General features: G+C 36.0%; 1 protein-coding gene across 3 annotated transcripts in view; it reads right to left on the bottom strand.

The window, feature by feature from the left end:
* LOC149418175 (tolloid-like protein 1) overlaps positions 1 to 13,976 on the bottom strand; it is a 265,789-nt gene that overhangs the window by 18,686 nt on the left and 233,127 nt on the right. For all 3 annotated transcript variants that reach the window (XM_089639715.1, XM_089639714.1, XM_089639716.1), the window contains 9 exons: positions 8,077 to 8,251; positions 6,729 to 6,755; positions 6,375 to 6,586; positions 5,513 to 5,720; positions 4,958 to 5,166; positions 4,227 to 4,362; positions 3,207 to 3,302; positions 1,983 to 2,188; positions 989 to 1,217 (listed from right to left, as the gene is read on the bottom strand). In XM_089639715.1, coding sequence (XP_089495841.1) covers positions 989 to 1,217; positions 1,983 to 2,188; positions 3,207 to 3,302; positions 4,227 to 4,362; positions 4,958 to 5,166; positions 5,513 to 5,720; positions 6,375 to 6,586; positions 6,729 to 6,755; positions 8,077 to 8,251 — 1,498 coding nt within the window. The remainder of the gene's footprint in view (positions 1 to 988; positions 1,218 to 1,982; positions 2,189 to 3,206; positions 3,303 to 4,226; positions 4,363 to 4,957; positions 5,167 to 5,512; positions 5,721 to 6,374; positions 6,587 to 6,728; positions 6,756 to 8,076; positions 8,252 to 13,976) is intronic.

Below are 13,976 nucleotides of genomic sequence, written 5' to 3' on the forward strand. Positions count from 1 at the left end.
GAAAATGCCATTTTTTTAGGTTCACACTTTGTATGGGGCGGCCATGTTGAATATTTTATTTCTGGGTCTCTGATTGGCCCAAACATATACTGCCGTTTTTGTTCTACCTGTAGGAGATTTCTGTTGTTGTTGTGGAAGTAAATACAATAATTAAAAAAATGTATGGAATTCTGTCATTTTTGCTCCGAAACTTTTGGAGCTGTCAATTGTATTTTTGATTCTCTATCCATTGCCCAACTAATTTTAGACCAATGGTGGAGATTGCCGTTTTTGTTTTAACACATCAAAACTAAACGTAATGTTGAATTTAAAATTATTTGTTTGTGTAGTTAATTTAATTATTTGTTTAATTGATAAACTCCACAAATTTTACTCTACTCATTGGGATTAACTAACTTATACTCTGTTAAATATTATACTCACAGTATTATCGAATCCATAAACTATGAATAATTATCAAAGTTGCCGATTTTGTTTGTTTATTTGTTTTATACGAATACTACACAAGAGTCCCAATTGCTCCAAACCGTTTGGAGCCAGTGAGACTATGGCATCCACAATTGAGGATGTTGTCAGGCTAAAGGAAGTGGGAAGAGGAAATACATGGAAAAGGGGAAGGTGAGTAGTACCTGGCTATTCAGATCTGGTCACCAAACATGGCTAAAACCATTTCAAGCAACGCTTCAAATCTGAACGGTGGTCTTATACACCAGGGCGATATTGATAGTAGCTTCCACTCTGGAACGTGCCGCACATTGTAATAATATTATTCAAATTATGTTTAAATGAATAAATTGTGAAAAAACACAAATTAATCAAATAAAATTTACTTGGCACTCCGGGATTTGAACCCGTGGCTTGCTAGTCGAGAGCTTTACCCCTTGACCGAGGAGGCCGCCATTGTTAGATACAGTTAAAAAGTATACAAAATTTTTGTTCATATAATATATAATTAAAATTTGGAAAGAAAATGGTTTAATAATTTTACCCGTAGGCGCCGGTGGTGCTGTTAACAGAATCCGCCTTGACCTTAAAGTGCTCGAACACGATGGTGACCTGTTCGTTGGGGGTGGCGAGGAACATGTATGTGCAGTTGGTCTCGGAGGGATAGTTGGAGGGGTAGCGGGGAGAATTGAACTCCCCCTTCTTGCGGGAGGAGCTGCGGTACGTGAAGGAACAACTGCCATCAGGCGCTGCGGTTCCGGGGATACGGTATTCTGGAAACAGGCAGTAAATATTATTAGTTTGATGAAAAAATTATGGTAATAATACATTTAGAGAATGTCTTACAGCCGCAGTCTTCAAGTTTAATGTGATTCAAAGAGATATAAGTTTGGAGTGACTCTTTAATGTAACATTATAATATTATCTGTTCATGCTGCACAGCCACAAGGAAACTCGCCAAGAGCTCCGCTGTGGGATAATTCGCTAGTTTTTTGTGTCCTCCTTTCGTAGACCTTAATTTGCTTCTTCTTTTTCTTAAAAAGACTCTCGATACAGCTTACCGAAAGATGATATTAGTCGTGGAGTTGTAAAACCTGCTCTGGAAATTTCTGCTCATTTTGGTACATTTCCAAAAAGTGTTGAAATACATTGAAAGTAAATATAATATTAATATTTTTAGTTGAATGTAACAATAATGTTATTGTTTAGATATTCAGTATGAAATGTAAGTTTTTGTTATAACCAAGGTATTCCAAACAGTTTTTCCCGATATCTCCAGATTTGCAAAATTTCCGGAGCGGGTTTTGTAAGTCTAAGACTATTCGCCTTGAAAGAAACTTTTGGACCTCCTGAGTGGATTTAAATTAAAAGAGCTTCCTTAAATTGTGTATGTGCTAATTACTGCAGTTTTAGAAATTAGGGTGATCAAAGAAAAATTCTTTTGAAAAAGAAGTTTTGCAGATTAGTTTTTCGTGTAGAGATAGATTTCAGTGTAGGTTCTAAAAATAATCAGTACGATCTTTAGTCAATTTACTTACCTGTTTCAAAGGAATATTTGGCTTTGAATCCCCGCCCCCAAAGGTCTCCGGAAGAGAAGACGAGGACGAGTCTAGGTCCATCCGACACGGCTATGGGAGGTGCCACCTCTCCGCACAGATCCATGTCGAACTTGTCATAGGAATCCGAGGCCTCCTGGCCCTTGAGGTAGACTTTCAGGTAGCCATCGGTGCAAGCTGCCCCTGTCCTGGAATTCGAAACTCGCAATTTAGAGAACTAAAGACTTCAGCTAGTATTATATAAAATTAAAATATTCTATTTTTTGGTTCATACATATTATTCGGAATCATTGTGAAAAGTTATGCTTAAATACATTACATACATTCATTATATTAGGTTAGATAAGTCTTTATGGCCTGGTGCACACATTTGGTATGTGCAGTTTTAAGTAAAAACAATTACGTGTTTTGCGAAGAATTAATCAAGATTACTCACTTTGTAAATAGATTTTTCATGGGAAATTTACATGACTTATTACATTTAGAATGAATAAAAAAGCAGATATGCCTATATATTAAATTTTTAAATTACACTTCGACTATTAGGTAGATTCCTAAATATAGATCTAAAAAGTTAACTAAACGGGCAGCCAAAACAGAAACTAACGAATGAGGGAGAAATACATTTGTTAAGGCGATACACTACGTCGTGTACGACAACCCTTACGTAGATGGCGATAAGGTTTAAATTCCCGCTTAACACCATCCGCCTGTTTTGATTTATGCAAGAAAAAAACATTGCCAAAAAGTGCCTTTTATTTTATTTTGTGGATGTTCAGGCATAAATATTTAATTTTTTTTCGATCATTTTATAGATAAATTAATTTGCCACATTATACAATAAAATCATAACCGAAAATGGGTTCGTAAGTAGGAGATTTTCAACTTTAAACAGGTTTTTATAGGCCTTATATATTATTTTTTTCTGACCTTATAAAAAGACTTATCTAAAAAACACTCTATTATTTCAAAGGCCAAGATGTATTCTACTCGCAGTATTTGATTAAAGCATCTGAAACATTTCTAGGCGACCAAATTTTCAAACCAAAAACACATGATTTTGCATTACTACGTATGGCATCGCCTTAATCCATTTTTTTTAGCCAAAATATTTACAATAGCAACAAGCTCGAATGCATAGATAATTTCGTCCATCAGTGCCTACCCCTTTGTAAATATGAGCTTTGTAATAATGTCAGTACTTACTCTCCCACCTTCTCTCCTTTAGGAATTTCAAATTTAACAAACTCCAATCGCACTCTTTCCAAGTGTTGTGAATCTTGCATCCCATAAATAAAATATCTGGAACAAAAATAACAAACTTTTACTGATTTGCAAAATCTTCTTAGACCAGTCCTAGGGAGAGATTGTATGCACATCATCGACGATCGTTCGAAAAGCCGTTCATAAAAATCTTCCTTCTCACACGTCTTGTATGAAAATGAAAAAGATAAGACACTACAATGTTGAATGTGTGTAATCATATTTATCTATGTTTATTTTGAATTGTATAACTATGTACTATGGTATTGCCAGCTATAAAAACATAAAAATTTAAATGTTTTACTTCATAAAATGCACACAATGGAAATAAAATTCGCATAGGTACATACTTATTTGTTAATAATTTTACCCTAAAAGTGTATTATCTTTAAAAAGTTTATATAAGTTCCTATCCGGGACGACTTATTTCTAGATTGTAACACTTCAAATTCAAATGTTAACGTGATGAAATGGTAAGGAGACCACCCAATTATAAATATTGGAATTTTTAGAACACTGTTTGAACATTTGTTTTTTAAAATTTGTTAAAAATGTAATTTCATTATTTTGTAAAATGTAACTAATAAAATATGATTTAATTTTATAACCTACATTTTCAACTGTAAATACTAACTCATGTTTTCATTCAATTCCACATATTTATTAATGTATGCATACCAATATAATGTGTCTAAATCATCGATGTAGGTAATTATTTATATATAACTCATTAATAGAAATATATATTGTATTATGAAGGACCCATCAATAATCGTAGAAGAATGGTCATTATCACCGATCAATATTATAAGAAGCAAGTTACGACGTATGTAGAATACTTTATATAAAATATGATGTTATCGTTTGTATGGAGACCCTTCAATAATATTCAACATTCTTAATTTATAAATATGTCAGTTAAATCAAATTTTAAAACCTATTAATAAATTGTGGATAACTTACCTACAAACAATTTTTGGTATATACGGAAACGGATAATTTGGACTAAAAACGAAACCCGTAGACTCCTTTCTACTGAGGATTTTTTGGTCACATTCGGATCCTCGTATATGCTCTGCATCATTTTTACTTATAAAATCTGAAAAAAGACAATTTTTTAATTTTTTATTTATTTTTATACGGGATGAAAAACGCAAACCAAATTAGATTGCGAACAAGGAATAAATCAAGCACCCATAAATCTCTCATATACCAGGCCGTCCAACTTTACAACAAAATCCCTTGCTTAAGATTAATAACTGAGATATTTAGTCATTAAATTACTGAGATTGAAAATATGATTAATTTTAAAAAGGAATTTAAAAAGTATGTCCACCTCTAATTTTTATATTTTGTTTGTGATTTAAATAAATTTAAACATATATTATGTTTGCCTTATTTTGTTTTATAAAATCACAATGATGTTAGCTAACTTAAGATTAAATAAAAAATATTTGAAACCTCATTATGTAAAAATATTGATGATAGTAGAAAAATACATAAAATCTAAATACATATTTGTATATTTCAAAGGAATGAAGGAAACTAAAGCATGATAAGATCAAGAGTTCATGTTGTGTAAGAGGTCTTCTGGTTGACTTAGGACTGTTTGCAAGAAAGTCACCAACAAAACAAACTATGTAGTGTAAAGGAAAGTAGCTACTGTAACAAAAATAATAATTATCGTCTCTTACCAAGCTTAACAAAACTTTCCGAGAACTCAAACATGCCCTTGAAACCCCTGTTCTGCGTGTTGGCTGTCCGGGGCAAGGTGTAGAATACTACCAGCAGCCTCTCGTCGCTGGAGTAGAGGACCAGGTTCCTCTGCTGGCCGCAGTACGTCCCCACCTGGGCTGAGGAGTTGTCCGGGCCGTCGTATACCCGGACATAGTCGAATGGGCAGCTAGAAAGTGTCAATTTTTAGGTTAAAGTGGTGTCTGTTTCTCACAATGTAGGAGACGGCCTTATGTAACATAAAATTATTTCAAACGTACAAGGAAATACATACAAATGTGGAAGAAAATAAGAGAGACAGTAAAACTCTACCTAAGGAGAGAAGCTTCTTGATGTGTTGTCGCTGTTGGTCTATCAGTAAGTCATAATTACTGGTTTTACTTCAGTCTACGACTATGAGATGAAAAGTCCTTTTTAATTAACTTACTACATCGTGATGCGATTGTTAAATGAATTGTGTTGCTAATGTTAGTTTTTTATTATAAAAAATGCAAAAAATAGAAGAATTGACTTACTGTGGCCCACCATAGAACAGGTCAAAGTCCCGGAACTCGATGCGTATCCTTTGGCCGGGCCGCCCGAGGAACTGGTAGGCGCAGTTAAGCCCCTTGGGATAAGCCCCTGGGTAGGTGGGCGACAGGAGAGCCCCCTTCCTCCGCTTGGACTCGTGCACGGTGAAGGAGCATGTCGCTTGCTCCACAACCGTGCCCACGAAATACTCCGCTGCAAAATAAAAATACAGAAAGTTAGTTTCTGTACATATTATTATAACTTACTAGCCAAATGACCAAATGACCATGTCAGATTTATCTCTACCCGTATTTATCGTGAACAAACATTTCTAACATGGTTGCAGTCTTGTTATATCTAGGAAACTGAACTTCCCCTGACCGGACCGGACCTGACCTGGACAGATAATCGTTGAGTTTGCTCTTGCCTTGTACCAGTCTCTTAGTTTTTGCCCGTCCTTCAAGCCATATCTCTTCCTACCTACATTAATGACTTTCACTGATAATAATAGGACATCTCTTTTTTACACTTAGATTAACTCAGTATGTTCAGAATGAATCAATACAAAGTACTCATAGATGGTCAGAATCCCTGGCGGCCCAGACCTGCTTTATTTGAGCTTGTCACTAGCTCTTTGGACTGTCTCATCCTGCTTGCTTTCTCCCATTGCTTCCAGCTCTGCAATTCGAGTTAAGTGTTGGAGGCTGCCACACCTACAGTTGAATTTGGTCTTGCAAGTGGTGTTTTTGCTCCTTTAGTTGCTGGCCCTGTCTTTGTTTTGGCACCCAGATCAGTGTTGTTTGGTGGAGCAGTAAAATATTACATGGGGATATTATATAAAAAGTGAGATCATGGTATCGGTCTTACAGTCATTGATGTATTTGTAGGTGCCCTGGAACAGTGTGGGCAACGTGTGCGGCTTGTCGGTGAAGAAGGATAGCGCTACTGCGCGATGCAGCGACACGCGGCGGCGAGGCGGTATGGGCCCGCAGTAGCGTCCACCGAAGGGGCTGTTTACCAGCTCACCAGCCTCCCCGCTCACCGCCTCCGAATACACATCCATGTACTCGTGCACGCATCTGCACACAAACAAGCAAATAATGTTTTAATTGAATACACTTTGAGAGCATTACTGGGAATATACTGGTTTAATATTAGATGGAGATGGTATTAGTAATTATTAAATATTTTTAGGCAATTTGAGAATATAATAATACTCACCCTGGAAGTTCTCCCACCGCTGCTCCACTGAAAAATATAAGTTTTAATTAGTATCAGACTTTTACGAAGAATCTACACGGGTCTTCAGTAAAATATCAAGACATTTCCTTGAATATGTGTTGGTATAAATAATAATTTAGAAATGTAGGGTTTATAAGATTTTCTCATCCATCATGCATACAACTTTCATTATAGTTTTACTTATCTGATGTCACACCTCTACCCACGAATTCCTCCCGAGTTATGAATCTAGATCAGTCATACTCAACCTGCAGCCCGCTAAGTTTTAACATGCGGCCCGCCAAGTTTTATTGTAGAAATTTGTTCTTATAATCATTAATAAACATCTCAACATCTAAAATCACACTTATCATGTCTTCTATTTTCAGTTGTTTTTTTTACATACATTATGAGTTGTAGTTATCGCGAACATACTTTCCGTTTTGAACGAGACCGTTATGTTTTTTTCAGTAGGTAATTTGTGCAAGTGTCAGCACTCAAAACCACATTTAACTGGGGTTTATATTAATTAAAAACGTGCCAAGAATTTCAATCTTCTTCTGATATTACATTGAAGCATTTTTTCCCTTAGGAAAATGTAAAACATATTATTTTTGACGTGTTCCTTTTTGAATAAAATGTTTGATGACGAAAGATGTGTCAATAACTTGACCCACTGGAAAAGACTTTAAAACATAGTGATGTGGCCTGAGAAGAAATGTGGTTGGGTATGGTTCATTTAGATTCTTGGATGAAATTTTGTCATATACCTGGACTTATTGGCTCGCATACCTATATGTCCTCTTCTGAAAATTACACGAAATAAGAAATGTCTGGGGAAACTTCAGAAAATCAAGGTTTTTTTTACATTAACTTCACACAGGAGGCTCATGTCATCTTTGGGGATGGTGTAAGTGTCTTTTTGAGGAGAGGAAGGAGTGAAGGAATCTTGAAGGGATGTTTTAAGAGGGAGGAGACACAAAAGCCGGCAAATCTTTTCACAACCGAGCTGTTGAACTCAAAAACAGCTCGTAGAAGCAACCCGCTCTCATGTGTCAAATATCAACCGTGTACAATAGTTTCCCGACTATGCACCAGTGCCGAAAAGATCAATGAAGCTAGTTCATTAGTAATACCGTAAGAACAAGCACAGCATACCTACCTGACGCGTGTACTCCAAAGATTGAAATCCGTTTGTTAAGTTAGAGGAATCTATCAAACAGACCGCCCGTCTCTGCACGTTGTGCATAGGATATCTTTTATAATATGTGATGGAGTATGCTGAGTTCTACAGAAGGCTTTTCGAGAAGCACAGGTGATGGGTATGGTATTGAAGTAAGAGACTCACTCTTGCGGCGTGCCTCGGAGGTTGAACTGCGTGAAGACGATCTCGACGCGCTGTCCGGGCCCGGCGAGGAAGGTATAGAGGCACTGACGTGAGTGGTTGCCCGGGTTCAGCAGTTCGGGCGCCGAGAAGGCACCACCTTCCTCCTCGCCGCCGCTCACAAACGTCTGGTCACACTCTGCAACAACACAACAAACATATCTTATTGACCGAACTTATGTTTTAACTCGACCGTTTGCCAATTCACCTGTCTTTAAATTTGTTTATACGTTCCGTTTCCGGTTTCAAAAATCTGCTGCATCTACTACATAATTTCTAAGGTTTATAAATTATAAATTGCATATTCCTATACAAAACATAAATTACAATTACCTACCTCTTGGATAAAATGTCTCTATTGAAACTTTCAGAAAGAAGAATAAGCACAGATTTAATACTGTTACAAAGAATACTACATTTTAAAATTGACTGTCCCGAATTACTTCAATGTATCAATATCCATGTTCCCAAAAAATCATGCCGACATTTCTTACCTTTTTACTTCAATAACACCAGGACACTAGCTTCTCACTAGCTAAAATTCTCCGATTCCGAGACTTCACAATCTCGGAAACAAATATTCTGACCTGGGTGATATATTTCATACTAATCAGTATAAATGTTGCATATTCTATTAACTTTATTCTTCTAGACACAAATAGACCTATGTACTTATAAAACTTCTCCGCTTTACTATTTTGTTTTGTTGAATCTTTTAAATTCAATTAGGTATATGCGTGAGGATTCATTTTTGTCATTATGTTTACATTCTTCTTTATTGTTTTAATTTTTAAGTGTTTACTTTACTTTGATACAAAATGCTTGTATTTTTTTTTAAAGAAAAGCCCATTAGGGCGTGTAATAAATAAATAATTGACTGAATGGCTGACTTTGTCTAGGTGGCTGACTTTTACCAGATGGTTGATTGATTTGAAATTTAAAAAATCTGTTGCATCCACTTTATTATTCAAGCCTTGCATTGACTAGGTGGCTAACTTTGGCTGAGATTTTCAATACTATGGGTACCTAGATAAATTAGAGTCGATGTAACCTTTATCTTTCGAACCCGATAACTGTATTACTCCCATTACTATTAGTTATAATCAACTTTGTCTATGTATATGGTCGGGTCACTGTCCCGAGTATTCCCCTAGGACTAAATAAAATACCCTAAGGTACTCTCCGATCTAGATCGGACTTCCCCATTTCTATACACATAATATCTATGTGTCTTTGCATATCATGAGAATCCACCCCTCTAAATTGTTGTATGAGTGACTATAGTCTGTCCAAGTCTGCCGGTCTTCCCGCAACAGCCGGAGCCGTGACCAATGATGCCATTCCTACCGAAATTTCGGTAGATCTATCAATTTTTGATGTACCGAAATTTTAGAATTTGTGAAAATCAACCTTTTTTTAAATCTACGGAAAAATTTGATAGTTATATACCGAATTCGGTTAAAATCTACTAATATTAACAAAAGAAATATACGGATGGTTTTGAAAGCTAAATTACTTGTTGGGAAAAAGAATAAAAACCCATTTTATGGGTAAATTTTTGATGAAATTCCCTAGCAACCTCCCCTCATGGATTTGAAAATATTTTTGGTTATTATGTTAGTTATTTTCCTTCGAAATTCCCTAGTCACCCCCCCATGTATTTGAAAACACTGGAGAATCCAGTACTGAGCATTTGAGAATACCTCATACCTTATGAATATTCTTGAATATAGGGAAATATAACATATTTAGGCGACATATTCATAATCCAGCAACATTTTTACGACCTACCGATTTTTGTCACCAATCTACCGATTCTTTCAACTCACATCTACCGATTTTCATTTCCGCGGCATGGCGTCTGTACGAGTATAATGGACTAATAAGCTGCTATAGTGTGCCGGTCTGCCGGTCTGACGGTCTGCCGGTCTGCCGGTCTGCCGGTCTGCCCGCAACAGCCGGAGCCGTGACATTAAAGTTTCAGTAGCGCCCGCACGACCTTTGGGTTATTGAACCGCCAAAAATATCAAATCACCAAATAATAATAAATCTTTAAAATCAATTTAGGCTATTTTTGAGCTATTGGATTACAAATGGTCACGGCTTACAGCCTTTGGCCGGTCGTTATTGTAATTGGTTAATACTAATTTATACATGGTGTTCCGAAATTCGTAATTGGAAATCACACCAATTTACTTTTACAATGGTCTTAACTCGATAATGTAGATAATTAGCCATTTTCATTATTTTGTTCGTTTTACCATTGAAAAGTATTATAACACATTTTAGACTTATTTTAAAGTTTTCTTTAATTTTAAATCCCTTCCTTTAACATTATATCCATCCAGGAAGCCTTGAGGAAAATAATTTTCCTCAGGGCCAATGCCATCTTTGAGGATGCTGTGCGGAGGTATTTTGTGTCCAGGAGTGACGGACGTACATATGTATCCATCGTCTATAGCGGCATCCGTTGCCAAGACCTGGACTGACCTCACCCCATGAACACGGGTAGCCCTGCTAAGTCACCAAACGTAGCGCACCACTTGGGGTGACTATGGCAGAGGTGTTGGTCATCCAATGAATGGTTACCGGAGCGGCGGTACCCATACCCGCCTCCCAAATTAAAAGCATAAGCAGACAAATAAGTATTTCTAAGACCTAACCCAAAACGTTCAAAATATTTTTTGAATAAACACATATATTTTTTCTTACCTAGTAATCTCTAATTTCTAAATAGTATAAAGTCGCTATCCGAGTCTGTGCGCTTAGTTCTTCTAAGCTACGCAAAGGATTTACATAGGGTTTTCACTATCATTTAGAGATTTTTTTCCGAAAGGTTTAAATGTATAATACTTGCATATTATATTTATAAAAAAGTAGAAAAAAGTCGATGTTTTGTAATCAAGTCGTAAAAATAATATTTTCGGGCACCTACATTGCTATCTTTTGAGATACATTAAAATAATGTACTACGGAGTTGTATATCTTAAGAAGGCATACAGAAAAGTCTCGAATGGTATATGCAATACACAAGTACCTACCAACACATTTTCATAACACCATAGTTGATGATCAAAGCGATACGCGTTTTTTAAACTGTATAACGAATGTAATTTTGAAATTTTCACACAAAATTTACGGAATTTTTAAAGATGGTGGAATGGAGCAAACATTTTGGGTAATAGAATATACACAGCTGCGAAAGATCGCAAATCATTTTTAGCGAAATAAGGGATCTGTTAATATCTAACCAATGACATAACAAATCGAAAAATTGAGAACCTTTTGCGAAAAACCCCGCTTTATTTACACGCCTTTTAAGCATCTTATTTGCGTTTGATAAATTATCATGTCTTGGGTGAGCAAAAAGTTCTGTGGAAAAAATGTTTCCCCCAAGCTATCTTCTTTCACTTACCCCAAACAGGGCCAGGGGTTGTAAATCACTTTCTGACTGGGGCAGCCGGGCGTGCCACATAAACGTTCATCCCTTCCAGGGGTAGCAAATTGATGACACGAAGCCTAACTGCCCTTGAAAATCTGTCACTATACATTTACGGCTTGTGTCATTTTATAAGTGCTGGGCTAATGGGCGACATTGATTTTTTAATGGTTTTCAAATCCAAATAGGATTTTTGCACTGATTTCAGAAAATTAGTTAAGAAAACTAAAATAGGGGCATAATATCATAACTGATAACTGCATAGTTTTACTGATATACCACTAGTTACAATGAAATATAACAATGAATGGTAGAGGGAGAGGGGCTGATTCATTCGCGAGCCGTCGTTCAATCGAGCCGGTTCACTGAACCGTATCTTTACGGAGAGCTGGGACTGGTGATCCGGCTCGCCAAACTGAAGCTAGTGAACATTGGTGACCGTATATATATATATATATTACTCACGTAGACTGGTTGTGATGTCGGAACGTATCAGAATTAGCAGATTCAGTCATACCAACCAAACGGTGTGTTTTTTAATGTAATGATGTTTTATCGCCCGCTTTCAGATGTCTAATGTTGAACACGGATAGTATATTTGTACATATGTTCTAGCACAAAAAGACAAATGAAGATATTGAATGAAAATTCTAATATAATAGATATATTTAAATAAGTACTTTTCAAATAAACTCAAAACTTGTTTGTATAGGTACCTATCTTACGAAAAAATAATGTTTAAATAATAAATCTTAGTACCTACTTGTAAATGGATGATTGTACAAAAGTTTAATTAAAGAAAATATTTCTTTTAAAATAAACCGTATTCATATTTGAAACAGAGGCCATGATGTTTGTACAGCCTTCTCGGTAAGTCAACGCAACCAGTTTTCAGCTCGCTGTGCCATTTTCACCAAGGACCGGTTGTTTTTGACATAATTTGAACATTCCTTCATATTTCAAAGGTTTTATTCAAGTTCTGTTGGAATTTCAGTTTTGTGAAATAACCGGCCAATAATGATAAAAGAACAGAACTTGAATAGAACCTTAAAAGATCGCGTTGTTTACGGGCGAATTAGCGCAGCACAGATCGACGTACATAGGTACATGTCTGTGAAGTCGGAGGTGTCGCCACCGTAGATATTGTGGTATCAACCCGTATAAAATAAAGTTTTTTTACTATAATAGATTTCTAATTAATAATAATTATTAACCTAGGTATGATTTGAGATTTTAACTGCCAAAAGTATTGTAGTGATTTGTTTTTGGGGTATTATGCCGTGTTGCGCTACCTCCTTCTTTAGCCAACGTTTCGGACAACATTGCAGTGTTCATCATCAGGGCTGATGTATAATCTGTGGTTAAAGAAGGAAGTGGCGCAACACGACACAATGCCCCAAAAACAAATCACTATAATTATTAACCTATCTTCCCAGGGGCTGCCTAACATAATTTTATCCAATTTTTTGAGAAATGCGTGTGTTTGCGCGTGTAATCATAAGTTGATAGCAGGCATTGTCATCAATAACGAGTCTACCTGCCGAATATCAGCTCGATCGGACGTAGGGAAGTGGTTTTATTTCCACTTCCAAGATTCCATTTCATCAATTCATAAAAGAAAACTAAATCTAAAGTCAAATCTCTAAATAGTATATAAAAAGGAACTATCCGCGTCTGTCTGTTAGAGTCAAAGTAGAGAAAAGTCTAGCATCGTCGGGTACGCGTCAGCTAGTAATAAAAAAGGTGGTTATTTCGTTGATTCGCCTGCAAATATAAGTATGCCAATATATAAACAGTTCGTGCTTAGATTCTCTGTTGACATTAGGTATTTTAAAACAGCGAAGATTCCGTAAATAAATTGAATCGAACTACGCAATTGCCGATGTCCCTTTCACTCTATCCAAATGAAAGATGTTTTCAAATTTGTGGAGTCATTTAGTGAAAATCTGGTAATATATATTTCAGTTTCAGTTGGTTTCAGTCTGACAGTCTGGAAAAGCGGTTGCCAGTATTTGACAGGTATTGTTCTTAGAAATAAAAGCAAACATTTTGAAATCAATTCCACGCGGAAATTCTAGCGAAATATCTGTAAAACCTTTCGCAAAATGTTTTATCAATTTTAATCGAGTCCACCATCTAATAATAAGCACGAAATAAAACTTACGTCACGTTATTATATTATAGAAAATCGATAAAATTTATTTGTACAAAGTTATTCACGTGACTGCCGCTTCTTCTCTCTAAGGTATTAGCAAAAAATGTTACGGTTTTATACTGTCTTCCACAGGTTAAATTTAAGCGAAATTTCGCTAAATTGTAGATAACTTACTCTTTTAAAACATTATATGTATTTGGGAAAGCGAAATAGCTTTCCCGCTTAGTGACTATGTATTATGTATACGGAGATATGGATGGGTATGGCTGA

This window comes from Hesperophylax consimilis, chromosome 14 (genome assembly GCF_061612785.1).
Source record: "Hesperophylax consimilis isolate HC1 chromosome 14, BYU_Hcon_1.0, whole genome shotgun sequence".
NCBI lineage: Eukaryota > Metazoa > Arthropoda > Insecta > Trichoptera > Limnephilidae > Hesperophylax > Hesperophylax consimilis.